This window comes from Cyrtonyx montezumae, unplaced genomic scaffold (genome assembly GCF_038088225.1).
Source record: "Cyrtonyx montezumae isolate F1298 unplaced genomic scaffold, pur_monq_1.0 scaffold_0, whole genome shotgun sequence".
NCBI lineage: Eukaryota > Metazoa > Chordata > Aves > Galliformes > Odontophoridae > Cyrtonyx > Cyrtonyx montezumae.
Genome location: NW_027071824.1, coordinates 31,005,985 through 31,020,300, shown reverse-complemented (window position 1 = coordinate 31,020,300; position 14,316 = coordinate 31,005,985). Strand labels below are relative to the sequence as shown.

At 42.6% G+C, this 14,316-nt stretch overlaps 1 protein-coding gene across 6 annotated transcripts in view; it reads left to right on the top strand.

The window, feature by feature from the left end:
- The first annotated feature begins 299 nt into the window (after window positions 1-299).
- The window catches only part of MAP3K4 (mitogen-activated protein kinase kinase kinase 4), a 70,363-nt gene continuing 56,346 nt past the window's right edge, over window positions 300-14,316 (top strand). For 4 of the 6 annotated variants that reach the window (XM_065731206.1, XM_065731190.1, XM_065731198.1 and 1 more), the window contains exon 1: window positions 3,155-3,381. In XM_065731206.1, coding sequence (XP_065587278.1) covers window positions 3,296-3,381 — 86 coding nt within the window. In that variant the 5' untranslated portion in view covers window positions 3,155-3,295. Of the gene's footprint in view, window positions 592-3,154; window positions 3,386-14,316 lie in introns of those variants that run through there. The other 2 variants (XM_065731214.1, XM_065731181.1) reach the window with 2 other exon arrangements.

The following is a 14,316-nucleotide window of genomic DNA, read 5'->3' as shown; positions in this document are numbered from 1 at the left end:
ACCACCAACAAAAGCCAGAGTTGAAGTGATAAAACAGTAATCCCAGGAATGCTTCTGACCTCATGCTACTGTTACTTACAAATACTCCTTTAATAGTGATGAGTCAGTGATATCAGGCCCTGTGTGATCTGACATGCAGCATGTGAGATGACAACGTTTGGACAGAAATACTCTACCTCCATCAAGCTCACTGGCTCCAATTATAGCATGGCTGTTAAATCATGCTGCTGAACAAGCTTTGGCAGTTATTATACAAGCTTCTGAAGTGAATGAATCAGTGGATAACAGATGATTGAACAGAGCTATGTAGTGTGATTCCTTAATTTCTCTCTGAGGTTCATGCTTCAAATGAATTGCAGCAAAGCTCAAGTTATATGACAGTGATAACTCTTTTCTTAAAAAAAAAAACAACAACCCACGCCAAACATCCTGATCTTCTGTGAAAGCAACAAAACTGTAGATGGAAGAATCTGCATATTTCCAGGTAGAAAAGCATCTTTTATGTATTTTATTCTGGCTCTGGGATAAATATCTGCAATATCTACATAGGAAAGAAATGTTGCCACATTTTCTTCCACATATCAAATGCAGGTATGGTTCACGCTTTATTCTTCATAGGTCTGCAGAAGAGAATTTCTAAGCTATGACCAAGAAAAAATGACAATTCTGTCTTCAGCACATTTAGCTAGAGCTGGACTAACTGCATCTAACAGGCTGCTTTCCAGTGTCTGCTGCTGAGGGTGGGACAATATTTAATTAAGTTCCCTTTGCTTTTGAATAGATTTTAGTGGAAATGAAATAATTTCTTGGAAGGAAAACCTAAATGTACAAAACTGTTCTTGTCCAGGTTTTATTTTTGCATGTAATTCATAGTGAATAACCATTTGATTACTATGTTTCATGAACTCTAGCTAACTTTCGTAAGATGAAAGGATGAAAGTTTGAGCTTGTGACAGTTATTGAGGAACAACTTGGAAGATATTTTTATAACACATATAATTATTACATAGACTGCGTATCTCTTTGCTATATTACTTTTTTGTATGCAGAAAAAAAGTGATAGAACTCAGAGATGACAAAAGCACACTTGCATGCACATTCCTGCCTGATACTATAATTTTGGGGTCATGATTGACTGCCACCTCAGGATTTGAAATCCATTAAAATTTTGAATGTTTTAACTCATTTTTCTGGTACATCATTTATTGTGATGTCTATTCTCTTTTTGTACCTTTCTCTGTATCAGCAGTAGAATCAAATTGAACAACTATTAATTTTCTTGCACCTGTGCACTTCTGATAGACTCACAAATGGGCAGTCAAGAAGCCTTTGATATAAAAGAATATTTCCTAAATGAAGACAAAATCACTAAAAGAACTTTGTATGTATCATTTTTTTTGTAAGATCTCTGCAATTCCTTTAATTTTTGCATGTCTAAATATCATCTACAGATAGGCTATAACAGTCCTACGTCATCAACTGTTTCCTGTATCACCAGCTCCATAAAGAGAGATTAACACTCTCTCCTCTTGATGTCAGCAGCTATGTTGCTCACTATGGCTTACTGCATGCAGGGAAGTGCTGTTATACCAAAGTTATAGTCTTGCCTTGCTTGACATTGCCTGTAGTTTTAGCATTCTCTCTTCATTGGTACACCACAGGAATGTGATGCTGGGTCACTCTATCAGAAAATGGAAAGAGGCATGCTGGAAATTTTATCCTGGATCTCCCTATTTGATAGGCCGCAGTGCACCCAAATTTACTTTAGTAAACCACCTACGTGTTCATAGAAAGTAGCAGTGGTGGGAAGTCCCCATTTCCACTTGTGTCCTGTGCCCCTAGAGTATCAGCACATCCATGCTATCACATCATCACTTCCATGCCATAAGACACCATTTTTTATTTTATTTTTTTCCTAGCTAATGAAAATGTGCTTCTCATACAGTATTAAAGTGACTGGTGTCAGATGATGATATATAACATATCTGACAATAATGCTAAAATTGCCATGCAATTATTTCACCGATGGCAGTGAACCTTTATTATTAGCAATCATACTAAAGAAATGTGCACACTGTGAAATAAACAGCTTTTCTTTAGACTTGGAGAATTATGTTAGCACTTTAGTTAGTGCTTAAACTTGCATAGACGCATGAACAGAGACTTCATAACAGAACACCAGTATCAGGTTAGAAATCCATGTAAATTTTACTGTATAGTTAATTTGAGGAATTAAGCACAAAGCAGAAGCGAGCACTGATTCCAGTCCTTTCTGAGTTCTAATCAGAAATAGTGTATCAGGGCTTGCTGTTCTTCTTCCACTCCTATAAAATAGAAAAGATGACGCTCTCACCGATCAGAATAATTAACCAACTCGTACTTCTCTGCATTTCAAGGGCATTAGCCCGTATTCCAGCCAAGTTATGGAGGTAGTTCAGGAAATTACATTTTTCCTCCATGTATTTCCACATGGATAATGTGGCTTCAGCTCTTTTTTTAAGCTGATAAACAGCACTGCTGCAGGCTTTAGAATGTTTCTAAAATGAAACAAGCTGCACAAGGAGCACGAAGTCTGCTTCTCCCGGTACCCCTTCCCTCATGCACATAACTGCTTCTTCCTGATTGCTCTTTGAGAATGGAAGTCACTGCAGGGCCTCCAGGCTTTGAACTATTTGGGTGTCTCCAACCTCTGCATGCATAGATCATCACCCAAGCACCTAAATATTCAGGTAAGCCTTTCTCGCAGCAATCACTAACTCTGACTTCCCTCGTCCCTGGATGCTGAAGTCCATGCTGCTCGCCCACAGTGAATTGCAGATGGTCAGTAACACTTCTGCAAACCACCTGACGGACGGTAGCACTGAGACAACCAACAGGGAACAAGCGAGCACGCTGACCACCGTGGTTTCATCAGAAAACCCGGACAAACAACACAGTTGGCGGCAGGGCTGTGTCAGCTGGCGCTGCTACCAGCTCCCCCAGTCCGGCGCCGGGTCTCGAACCCCGAGCAGTACCGCCGCCGCAGGACCGAGAGCGCCGCCTCCCCCGCACCCGTCCGTCCCCGGCGCAGCGAGCGCCTGTGGCTCGGCCGGTCCCTCCTCGCGCGCCGTAGCGATGCTCCCGGCTCTGCTGCCCTCTGAGGCTGATTCCAAGATGGCGGCCGCGCGGGCGGCTCTTGGCGGCCGGGTCCCTGCAGCCGGGTAGAGCTCCCACCCCCGTCCCCTCCTCCGGCGCCGCAGCGGGCCGGGTCGGGCCGCGCACTGCGATCCGCCGCCATGGCGGCTTCGGTGCATGCATGAGAGACGTCGCCGCGCTGCTCCCTGCCGCTGCCGCCATGGAGGAGCCGCAGCCGCCGCAGCCGCCGCCGCCGCCGGCGGGGAGGTCAGTGGCCGAGCGCTGCCAAATAGGGAGCTGCGTGCGGGGAGCGCGGGCCGGCGGCTGCCACATTGTGTCCTTGCGGCGGGCGGGGGCCGAGCCCTGCTGCAGGGCGGCAGGCGAGCGTCGTGCACGGAGCTCCGGCTCTGCAGCCTCAGCGCTTTCGCACGGCGCCCACCGAGGCGGCAAGCTCTCCGATAAGAAATCTCTAGCGGCTGCGGTGGGTAAGGCAGTGCTCTGTGGGCGCTCGGCAATTAACAGTACATCACCCCGCTCGGGCAGCGGACCGGCGTTGGGAGGTGCTATCTGGGACGGCTCTCGGGATAACTTTTTCTGGAGCGGGGCTGCAGGAGTGGGGGGGTGTGAGCATCGCATCGCAGCTGGCGGCATCCTCATCAGGAGGTGCGGCTCCGGGAAAGGCTCCCACTCAGCGTCTGCGTTGTGTGAGCTGCCTCCAACTCTGTACCGCTGCCTCGGAGCGGGCTGACCCTGCTCTGAGCTCTTCGTCTGTGCCCCGCTCAGAGGTGGGGGTGCAGGTTGCATCGCGGCTTAGCGCTTCTAACTGCCCGCAGAAGCGTTGCATAAGTCCGACTTGTTAGCTCGCCGGCCGCTTGTTTCTCTTTTCCAAATAAGATCCTGTTGATGCGCTCCGCTCCTCGCTAGGAGGCATTGGGGAAGCGTTTGGAAGCGCTCGGGTGATCGCTGAGTCGTGCAGGGCTGGAGGCGGGCGGTGTGCTCCAGGTGTGCTGCGCGCCGTGCTCCGCGCGTCCTCAGCTGCTCTAGTGCGGCCGAGGGGCAACAGGGGACGTGGGGATGCTCTCGGTTTGTGTTGAGGCTCTGGGGCTGAGTCGTGTCTGCTTTGGGTTTTCGCGGATTCATGTCAACGATCCGCTTTTCTTACGTCGCGGGAGATGGCAGAAGGTATGGAGGAGCTATTTCAAAGTGCTTTTTGCAATAGCTGATCTATAAGCGTCAAGGTCCTTTTTTATAGTAACTTCGAGTGAGTTAAGTGGGAAAGCGTGAAGCTTGCACGGCAGCGTGACCCTGGACCTGGGCTGCCTCCGTGTAGAGGAGCAGTGCAGTGTCTCGCTGGAATACACCCAGGCATTTCCTGTCTGGGGCCATTTCTGACCTCTGCTGGATTCTGCTTATTAACAGACAGTTTATGTGAGTCGGATGTGGGTGTGGATGGTGTGGTGGCAACTTCACCCGGCGAATGAAAACAGAATTAGTTATTTTGGAGTGAGCTGGTGGGTGGGAAGGAAACGTCGCAAAACAATTAGGTAGGTTTAATTGGTGTGGGGCGACGCATGCACTTTGCTGTGATTCACTTCTGTGTGGACTTGGTGTATCGACTGCACAGCCCCTGTGGATTTGCTTCTCTGGCTTTGTGCAATACTTTATTTCTGCATTACTTTTAAGAAAAAGCATCAGAAGCTTCTTTCAATGTAACTAAAGTTTCTTTAGATTTTGGAGCTGTTGCTAAGTGTGGCATTCTTGCTTGTGAGCTTAAAATCTTGCTGAAATCACTGTGATGCACCAGACTGACTATGTGACGTCCATTTGGTGGCATGGGATGGGCTGATTGTTTTCAGGCCTGCTTGTGGTGTACAAATGCGTTTTTATGTTCCTCTGGCTAACACTGCGTCAGTATAATTCAATCTTTTTAAGTTAAATTTAATTTTGTTTGGCAAGTCCTTGGCCATTCTCATTCACAATATGGCTACATTTCTTTAAAAGAAATCTGATTGCATTATTGTTGTGAGACAGCCTTTTGTGTCAGAAATCTTTTGATCTTTGTGTGAGGATTCTGTCTTGTCAGAACAGAAATGCAATGGTACCTTTTGTAAGCATGAAGTAAGCATGAGATACATTTGTGGCTTTGTTTGGATGATACAGTTGATGCAAGATGCTCCAAAGCATTTAATTGAGAACTCTTTAAAAGCAAACTTTTTTCCCCCGGTGTTCCTTTCCTTCTAGAATGTATGCTTTGGGGTCAGGAGAGAGGGGAGGCAGCTCTAAACCAAAGAAGGTGCTTGGAGCCTGAGAGCAGATGGTGAATTTGAGACAGGATTGCACTTGCATGATGGATAGGCTGCAGTGATTATGGATAAAGGAAATAATGCTCCTAGAAAGTTTTGTGAAGATTCACATTCAGCTGTTGATTCTCGTTACTAAGCAAACAAAAACAAGATATTTCACGTTGGGTACTGTAGAACACTAAATAAAACAGGCATCTCTTTGGTACTTCCTGTTCGTGGCTTGTAGGCTTTAAATGTTTTCACTTCAAACTTAGGCACTCACAAGAACTTTATAGCACCAAATTCATTATGGCAATAAATGAGCCCCTTAAGCGTTTCCTTTCTTGGGATGCCACTTGGGCACACTGTAAAGGTGTGTAGAGCCATAGGGCTACTCTGACTTGTCCCTGATTGCTTGTAGACCTCTTTGATCCAGTGCAAGGGGTGAATGAAGGAGGAAGGCTGTGAATAGAGCAGGATAGAATGGGAAATGATGGTGGAGGCTTCCTCTGCACTGGGAAGTTTTTCAGTGGTCTGTCTCTCAGATTTGTTGGCTGTATGATGACAGTGAATTGGGCTGTTAGTCTGCAGCATCCATTGTTTGTGGGAAACTCAAGGTCATGGGTTGCACTTAACATACTTTTCTGGTTGCCAGGCTGTATCTGTATGACTGATTGTATATCAACAGTGAAAAAAGTTAAAATATTTTATTAACTTAGGATGATAGCTTCCATTGAAAAATGGATTCTAGTGTAGTGATTTACCACCATCCTCTTCTTGATGTATTTTTTTTCCCATACATTTGAATGAGGTAAGATGTAATCTCTGTTTTTAACGTATCACATTTTTGTGTTTACATGTGAAAGATGGGGATGAATGATTGCTCTACCTGCATGGAAACACATGAAGTGCTTGCTGAGATATCTATGGTATTTACAGCAGCAAGGATTACTCTGTTGTGTGGCTGCTGGAGTTGGTTTTGTGCCTGCTAATTAGTCCTGCCTGTGTCAAGGTTGGTTTTACTATTATGTAAGCAAGTGGTATTGTCCCCTGTGGAATGCAAACTGTGCTGAGATGAAAAACAGATTTACCAAATCTAATGGAAAGGTTGAGGTTTATGCAGCAATACTTACTCTAGGGAGTGAGGTGGGAATTGTGGAAGCTTTTAAAGATTTGTTTTCTGTGACAGCCACATATCATAAACCATTCTATTTACAGTTTAACAGAAGACAGGTTTTTTTATGCTACCCACTGCTGGTTAAATAGCACATTGACCTCTGTCAGCACAGGAAGGTATGGGTCTGTCAGCTTTAGTTCTTCATCTGTGTGGTTGGATTTACTATTTTGTATGTGCCATTTATGTTTTAACTACGTCCATGCTATGTTTTGCCTGTAATCTATTAGCAATAGTTTATTCGTTTAAAAAGGGGAGAGTTGTTCTATACTCATCCTTGACCAGCTACATGCGTAAAACCAGACTGAAATGTTTGCTCTTACCACCCCAGTTTGTATGTTACCAACTTGTCTGATGTCAGTTCACATGCAGTCCAAGAACACTGCGTGTAGGAGCACAGCAGCTCGCCATGAACCTTCACCTGCTTCGTACTGGATTCAGACAAGTGGGATGTAGCTTCAGTGCCCAGATGAATGTCTGCTGCTGTCACGAGTTGGAGGAGGAGGCTTGTTCTGCTCCTACATCCAGCCGCCACTTAGTTGTGTTGACTATCATGCATCGCTTTCTGATGTGGTATCTGTGTCTGGCTTGTTATGATTGGCTTAGTGTGTTGCTAATTTACTTGCGGATGGCTTCTCACAGAGCAGTATTTGTAAAGGTTTTTACCATTTTAGCTCTGAAACATCCATCAGAGAAGTGGAATCGGGGGCACAGTTAGATATCTCTGTTACTTCTCAGTTGCATGATGGAACTGGCTGTGGATGCAAAGTGCTCCAAGTAGTACAGCATACTGCAGCTTTATTGAATTGCCTGCATTTTCTAAAGGCTGTGGATTGGCTGTCCAGCCCCCAGAATTACAAAGCGCTCAGGTACTGACTTCAACTAAAAATGTGCTTAACTTTCAGTGCTTCATTTTTGAGTTTTTTGCAGACTTTGTTCTTTTGGCTTCGTCAAAAAGATGAACTGAAATTTTGGGATCAAAAACAGTTGATAACTTTTCTCATCTAGGAGTGGAAAGTTTGGTAAAGTAGTGAAGTTTGACTGAAAAATGAAAATTAGTGGCTGGTACAGATCTCATTTTGTCACTGTTACCTGTGATGTATTTATAGTTGAGCCTAGCAGTTGAATGCTTTTTGCCATGACATCTCTGTTCCCAGCAGTATGCAACTGTTTGTTTTGGTGAATAGACCTTGGGAACTGGTTTGGGATCTCTAATGTCAAGAACCTAACTACAGCATTTATCCTTTGGATTTATACTGTGATTTCTTCTGCTCAATCACCTCTACTTTAATGATGAAAATATATTTTTGAGCTTCTCATTTAAAGAAATAAAAAGGTAAAGTGCTGTCCTTTTCCCAAGGATGAGTTAGGATATAGTTGTGGTTGAGAAAGCCCAAACCTAATAGCTGAAGAACGAAAGGATAGTTACCGAAACCAATTAATATTTGACTCCATTTGTTCTGAGGCATTGAAGAGCAGGAAGCTGGATACTGGATAGGCTGGGTGAAGCTCTCTTTGCTCCTGTTTCTGCACTTCTGACCTTTGTTTCTTTTTCAACCACTCTTTCTAGGCTTAAAAGTGAATGTGGAAATCTAACAAAGCCATCAGCATTTTCACACTTGTTTTTTTTTTTTTACATGTTATGGAGTGATGTCAGAATTAAATAGTTGCTCCTTTTTGTTAAGATACCTTTTGTTATAGTTTTAATCAAGCCATACATTTGTGTATGGGGAGAGCACTGGGAGGAAGTGTATGAGAGAGATCACAGTGTACGTACATATGGTCTAAATGTTATGTCATCATCCAAATTTTCATGAAAAATTAAAATAGCCTAAGATGGAAAAATCAGTTAACCTTTTTCTGTTTCCAAATTTGCTAGTGAAAAAGAACAGGAAGTCCTGATTATTATTATTTTTTTTCTGAGATGAGAACATGAAGAACTGCCAAAAATGTTATGAGCTTTGTTTATTTTTATGCTTATTTCTAGTTAGTGTAACTTTCAAGAAAAAGAAATACTTCATGTAAGTAGGTCTCAATAACTGTTATTTCTGCTTGTAATAGAAATATATGATGAAAAGGAATTTGCATTTTGTTTGTTGTTTTTTTTTTAAACTCATTGTTTGGCAGTTTGTCCTCTTGAAACGTATCAGATTTTACTGTCAGCTCATGGGATCTCAGCAGCTCTTCTCTGTTTCAATTAGCCCTTGTTGCATTTCCCTGTGAATGTACATCTTTCTGCTGTAAATAGAAAAATCAAATGCTTGGAAGCTTCTGGTCAAGAATTTTGGGATGAGTGTCAAAGTAGTAATTTACCAAACCAACTGCAGGATTTTCTGGGCCTTGAGAAGCAGAATATTTAGTTTGAGTTCTCTGAATAAATGTAGCTGGTCTTGATACATATTTCTGGTGGCTTCATTCTGGTAATGACTTTTCAATACTCTGAAGAGTATACAATGCTCTGAAGATCTCTGTAGGTGGGGGAGTTGGCTGCAGGCAAATGTGCTTGAGATCTGTTCTAGAAATGAAGGGTGTTCTTGCTTGCTGTGCCATTCTGTTATTAAATGGCTCAAACTGTGAGTTGCCAAGGGGGAAAAGATGTCAATGGGAATCAATCATGTTTGAAGAGATGAACTGGTTGGCTCTAAGCTTTGAATTAGGTTGGTTGTTTTCCACAGTAACTACCTTTTTTTATTTTCCCTTCTTGATTTCTGTGGAAATACTGTTTGTTCTATTGCAGTGAAGTCTTGATAAACTGCTGTTGACCTTGCAGCAGAAATACTTGTTTTGTGCTTCTCTTAGGCTTTACCTGATTTGGAATTTGTTGTCCTTGGTGCTTAATTGTTAGCATGGGTCTTGCAGGGTAAGCCCATAGTTCCCAAGCTGGAAAAAGATAAGACAAGCCTTCGTAGCAGCTTAGAGTGTTAGTGTTTGTGAGCCAGGCAATAGGTTGATGTTTGAGTGGAAATAAGGTGCAAGTAGTGAGCAGAAGATACTGTCACAGTGCTGCTAACACATTCTATTTATTAATGAAGCTATAGTCTTTTCGTATTTCTTTTTCTGTGCCAAAGTGCCCTTGTTCGTAGATTAATTTATGAATAAGCTGTTGGAATTACACAATTCAACCAGTTCTTGGACTGACACAGCATCTTCTATGAGCATGTTCTGCTTTTATCATCGCTGCGGATATAAAATAACATTACTTCTGAAGCTGACCCAGACTGGAAGTTAGATTTCTCATCTCCCAACAGCCCTGTCTTCTCTCCCACTCCCAAACTAGGGATTTCTGCCATAATTAAATTTGCTAGTGTAGCATTATGTGTATTTGGTTGCCCAATCAGATGCAGAGTGATTGAAGCTGGAAAAATTCTGCTAACAAAGCATTGCAGCTAAGCTGAATTGTTTTGGCAGGAGAAGTGAAGAACTAGAGTTGGTATGTTTGGTTACACCAGTGCATCCTGGGGGCTGGTGACCTCTGGCAAAGTGTCACTACAAGCCAGCAGGAATGGTCATCTTCCAAGTTGCTTCACGTGCAGACAGAAGATTGTGACTGAGGGAATGATTTCACTCAGTGTGTTTGAACAGCAGGTTGCTTTTTTCCCCTTGGTCTCTTCCTGAGAGAAAAGCAAGCTTCTTCTGCAGAGAAAGGCTTTAGGTCCTGATGGACAAAAAGCTAAACATGAGCCAGCAGTGTGTTCTTGCAGCTCAGAAGATCAACAGTATCCTGGGCTGCATTCAACAGAGGGATGACCAGCAGGATTATAGGCAGGTACTCATACCTCTCTGCTCTGCCCTTGTGAGGTCCCATCTGGAGTACTGTCTCCAGATCTGGGTCCCCCAGTACACGAGGGATGAGAAACTGTTGGACCAGGTCCAGAGGAGGACCACAAAGATGATCAGAGTGCTGGAGCATCTCTCTTATGAAGAAAGGCTGAGGGTTTGTTTAGTTTGGGGAGGAGAAAGCTGTAGGGATACCCCGTTGCAGCCTTCCAGTACTTGAAGGGAGCTGGCAAGCAGAAAGAGGACTGACTTTTTACATGGGTAGATAATGACAGGGCAAGGGGAATGGCTTTAAGCTAAAAGAGGGGAGATTTAGGTTAGATGTTAGGAAGAAATTCTTTGCTCAGAGGATGGTGAGGTGCTGGAACAGGTTGCCCAGAGAGGTTGTGGATGACCCATCTCTGGTGGTGCTCAAGGCCAGTTTGGATGGGGCCCTGGACAGCCTGAGCTAGTGGTTAGCAGTCCTGCCCATGGCAGCGAGTTGGAACTAGGTGATCTTTAAGGTCCCCTCTAACACAAGCCAGTCTGTGATTTCCCTGCATTCTTTCTGGATCTAGAAGCAATGTGGCTACATAGTTTTCATTTGAGCATCTTGATCTGATGGGTAACTGCTGTGCTTATGTACCAAAAAGTTAACTTGTTCCCCCATCAAGTCAACTGCTGAGTTTATGATTCCTGGCTTCTGTGCACATACCGTGCCTTTCTCTACTCCTCTGAAAGGAAAAAAAAATCTGTAATGATGTAGAGCCCACTGAATTATGATGTGGTATTATTTCTTCTGTAAAATGTTTTTCAGAAGTACTTTGCAATTTGAAAAAAATACAGAAATGTGCTGTATTTCTGCCTTAAGATGTTTGGAGGTGGCAACACAATGAATTATTTTCCCCTTCCCTCAAATAACTTCTTCACGTTATATCTGGCATCACTGTCTCTCCTTCAAACTTTCTTCTACCTTGAAGGATAAGTTACAGGTTTGTTTTCTACCCATTTATATTAGTCCTGCCATTGATGTGTTTTACATAATATCTGTTTTTATGAGTTGAGAAAATGATGAAAGATTAAATGTTACTTGTAAATATTTACATCTTAGCTTTCTGAAGAGAGGGGAAATGGACGCATTTAACATGGCAGGATTAGCCACTTCCTCTAGAGAGGAAGAATGCTGCAGATTGAAAGGTGGTAGTAGGGATATACAAATAGGGTTTGAGAAGAGTGCTTGAAAAACAGGTCCTGATAAACCGAAGGAGTTAGCAGTCTTGCTTTTTACTCATTAGAAGAAGACCTGCAAGGGCAAACAGTGTTTTAGAAAACAGTGCTTTTTAAATATTGTCTACGTGCCAGTAGAGGCAGTAAGATAAAGTTCCCTTTTTCCACTATAATATTTCTGTTAGGTCTTTGAACAGAAGCTCTTCTGCCAAGCTTTACTATCTAGTTAGCCAGATGCCTCTTTTATGAAGTAAAGCAATGACAAGATTTATGACCTGGAAACAAAGTTCTTGTTGCTGCTTTCTCCACTAGCTCAATTTTGCTTTCAGTGCTTTTTGTTGTAGTGTTGAGATGTGACACAGGTGTTTGTGTGCTCTTATTCTCTCTAACATTTGGGAAGGCAGAAAGTAACAGATGCCCGTTCCAGCTCCTTACACAAAAACACAGGTATTTGCCAAGCTGCAATGTTTTCCAAATGCAATTAAGTTTTCCTTTTTTTTTCCTCCTAAAGAGGACAGTGATCCAGGATCTGATGGAGAGGTGGAAGTCTAGTTATTTTTGCCCTTCATGCTTTGAAGACTTTTCTGTTCTTTCAAAATTATTGCATTAGGAGAACTTTTAAATGAACCGTATCTGCTGTTTATCTTGGTGGTAGTGATTCCCATTCAGGAACAAAAATAAAAAATCAAAAAGCTTGATGCTTATCCAAATTATCTTAAGGATTACAGATTAAAAAGCCAGACGTGTCCTTAGTTTCAAGTACAATTTAATTATACTGTCATAAATCTCATATAATATAGTTCCAGATTTGTAACAATGAATGTTATTAATATGCGGACAGCAGTCATGAGTTATTAGTGACTAAGGTTCAGTGCTGACTGCTCAGAAATGCTGAGCTGAGACATAAAATTCAAATGTGAATACAAAAGCAAGCATATTTGTTGCTGTATATCAGTATTATGCTTTAATGTGAATCTATTTTTTTTTTTTAGCTATGTCTGGAAGTGTAGTCAGGATAGAAATGTGTACATCATTGTACTCTGTGCTGGTTGCAGAATTTTCATATCCTGCTAACCGGGCTATTTTTTTTTTTCCTCATGAGCACTTAGTCAGATTTGCACAGGATTTGCAAAAAGTTTGTATAAACTGTGAGCAAATTCCTGTTGTTCTGTAAAAAACAAAAAACCCTAATCACACACCTTTTTTCTTGCCTTTTTACTGAAGGCTTTTATATTTCTTTTGTTGCCATTAATCTGTAATATATATTTTAAACGCACCATATGAAATCATTTGCATCTAATATTTGCAAATGTAGATCAGTCAGAGAAAATTGTATGCAAAAGTGGTGTTATAGTTTTTTTCTGCAGAGTTCAGAAACTTCAGAACCAAGAAATGAGAGCTGCTGATGACAGAGCTGTGCTGTGTTGAGCAGCTCTAGCTGCAGACTCCTTTGTTGTTCAGTTTCGACAGATGGCTTCCTAAAAGCACGCGTTTGCATTACTAGCAGCTGCAGTACGATCATGATTTGCAGTTCTGTGCTTCTCAGTATGTTGGTTATCTTGGAAATAAAATGTTTGCAATTGTATTTAGGGATAGCTATGTTAGTTTAAAGAAGGCAATGGCTAGTGATTGTGTTTCTGTCCCCTTAGTCAACTGAAAATATACAATATTAAGAACAAGCTAATTTTTTCTTCCTGCATATTTTGATTACCAGGCTATGTTTCAGTAAAAGAGCCTATCTGTGAAAAATTAACGCTTTGCCTTTAAAACCAAGATATTGACTGTCAAGAACTTTGTAGTTTGGTGGTGTACTTTAAACAGATCTTGCACTACACTGCACGGGAACAGCAGCGTGCCCTGGGAAGTACTGAGAGACCTCCTGGGTATATAAAAGGTGTAAGGTCTTCAGGAGCTGTTTGCAGCAGCCTGGAGGAAGGCCTGCTTGGGGAACTCCTGTGGTGGCCGTGTTCTGGCTGCTGCCCTGTGTTAGTGCTGAGTGCTGGGAGTTCAGGTGACCTCTGCTGCTTGGATTCCCAGAAGCTTTTAAACTGTGTGTGGGATGGTGAGCTGAGCCTGATTGATATATGTAAACACCTAGTGTATTTGAACTCCTGTTAATGAGGATCGAGGGTGCCTGGTGGTCTGGCGCTGGAATGAGCTGCCCAGGGAGGAAGTGGAGTTGCCGACCCTGGAGGTATTCAAGGAACGTTTATGTGCTGTGTCGAGGGACGTGGTTTAGAGAGAACTGTTGGTGACACGTGGATGGTTGGACTGGATGATCTGGTAGGTCTTTTCCAACCTTGGTGATTTTGTGATTCAGTGGAAAGGAAGTCTATGTCCGTATTGCTCTCACAGTTCTTAACGTGACTTATTTTCACTCACTGCAACCTTTGGAAGTTTTTGTAATTCTTCTTTGAAGTGCAAAAAGCTTTTACTGGTTAATTATCGTGCTCTTTGGTGTGACTTCAGCCTACTTAATTCTAACCTGTTCCAATGCAATTTTCAGTCTTTTCGTTTGTTAACTTATTTTTAATGATTGTATTTTTCTAATGACTTATGGCCTTCAGATGTTTTTAGACTCTGAAATAAATGGCATCTCTTCTGAGCTTGACTTTTGGTTGTTCTAAAATGTAGAGGATGTGGAGTGTTTGCTTGTGCCCACGAAGCAGTGGAGATGAGGTCCTGTGTGACTGCTGGTTTCCTATTACTGAAGCAACAGCTCCACTACCTTGTGCTGCCCATTGTGCTGCTTCAAACTTCATA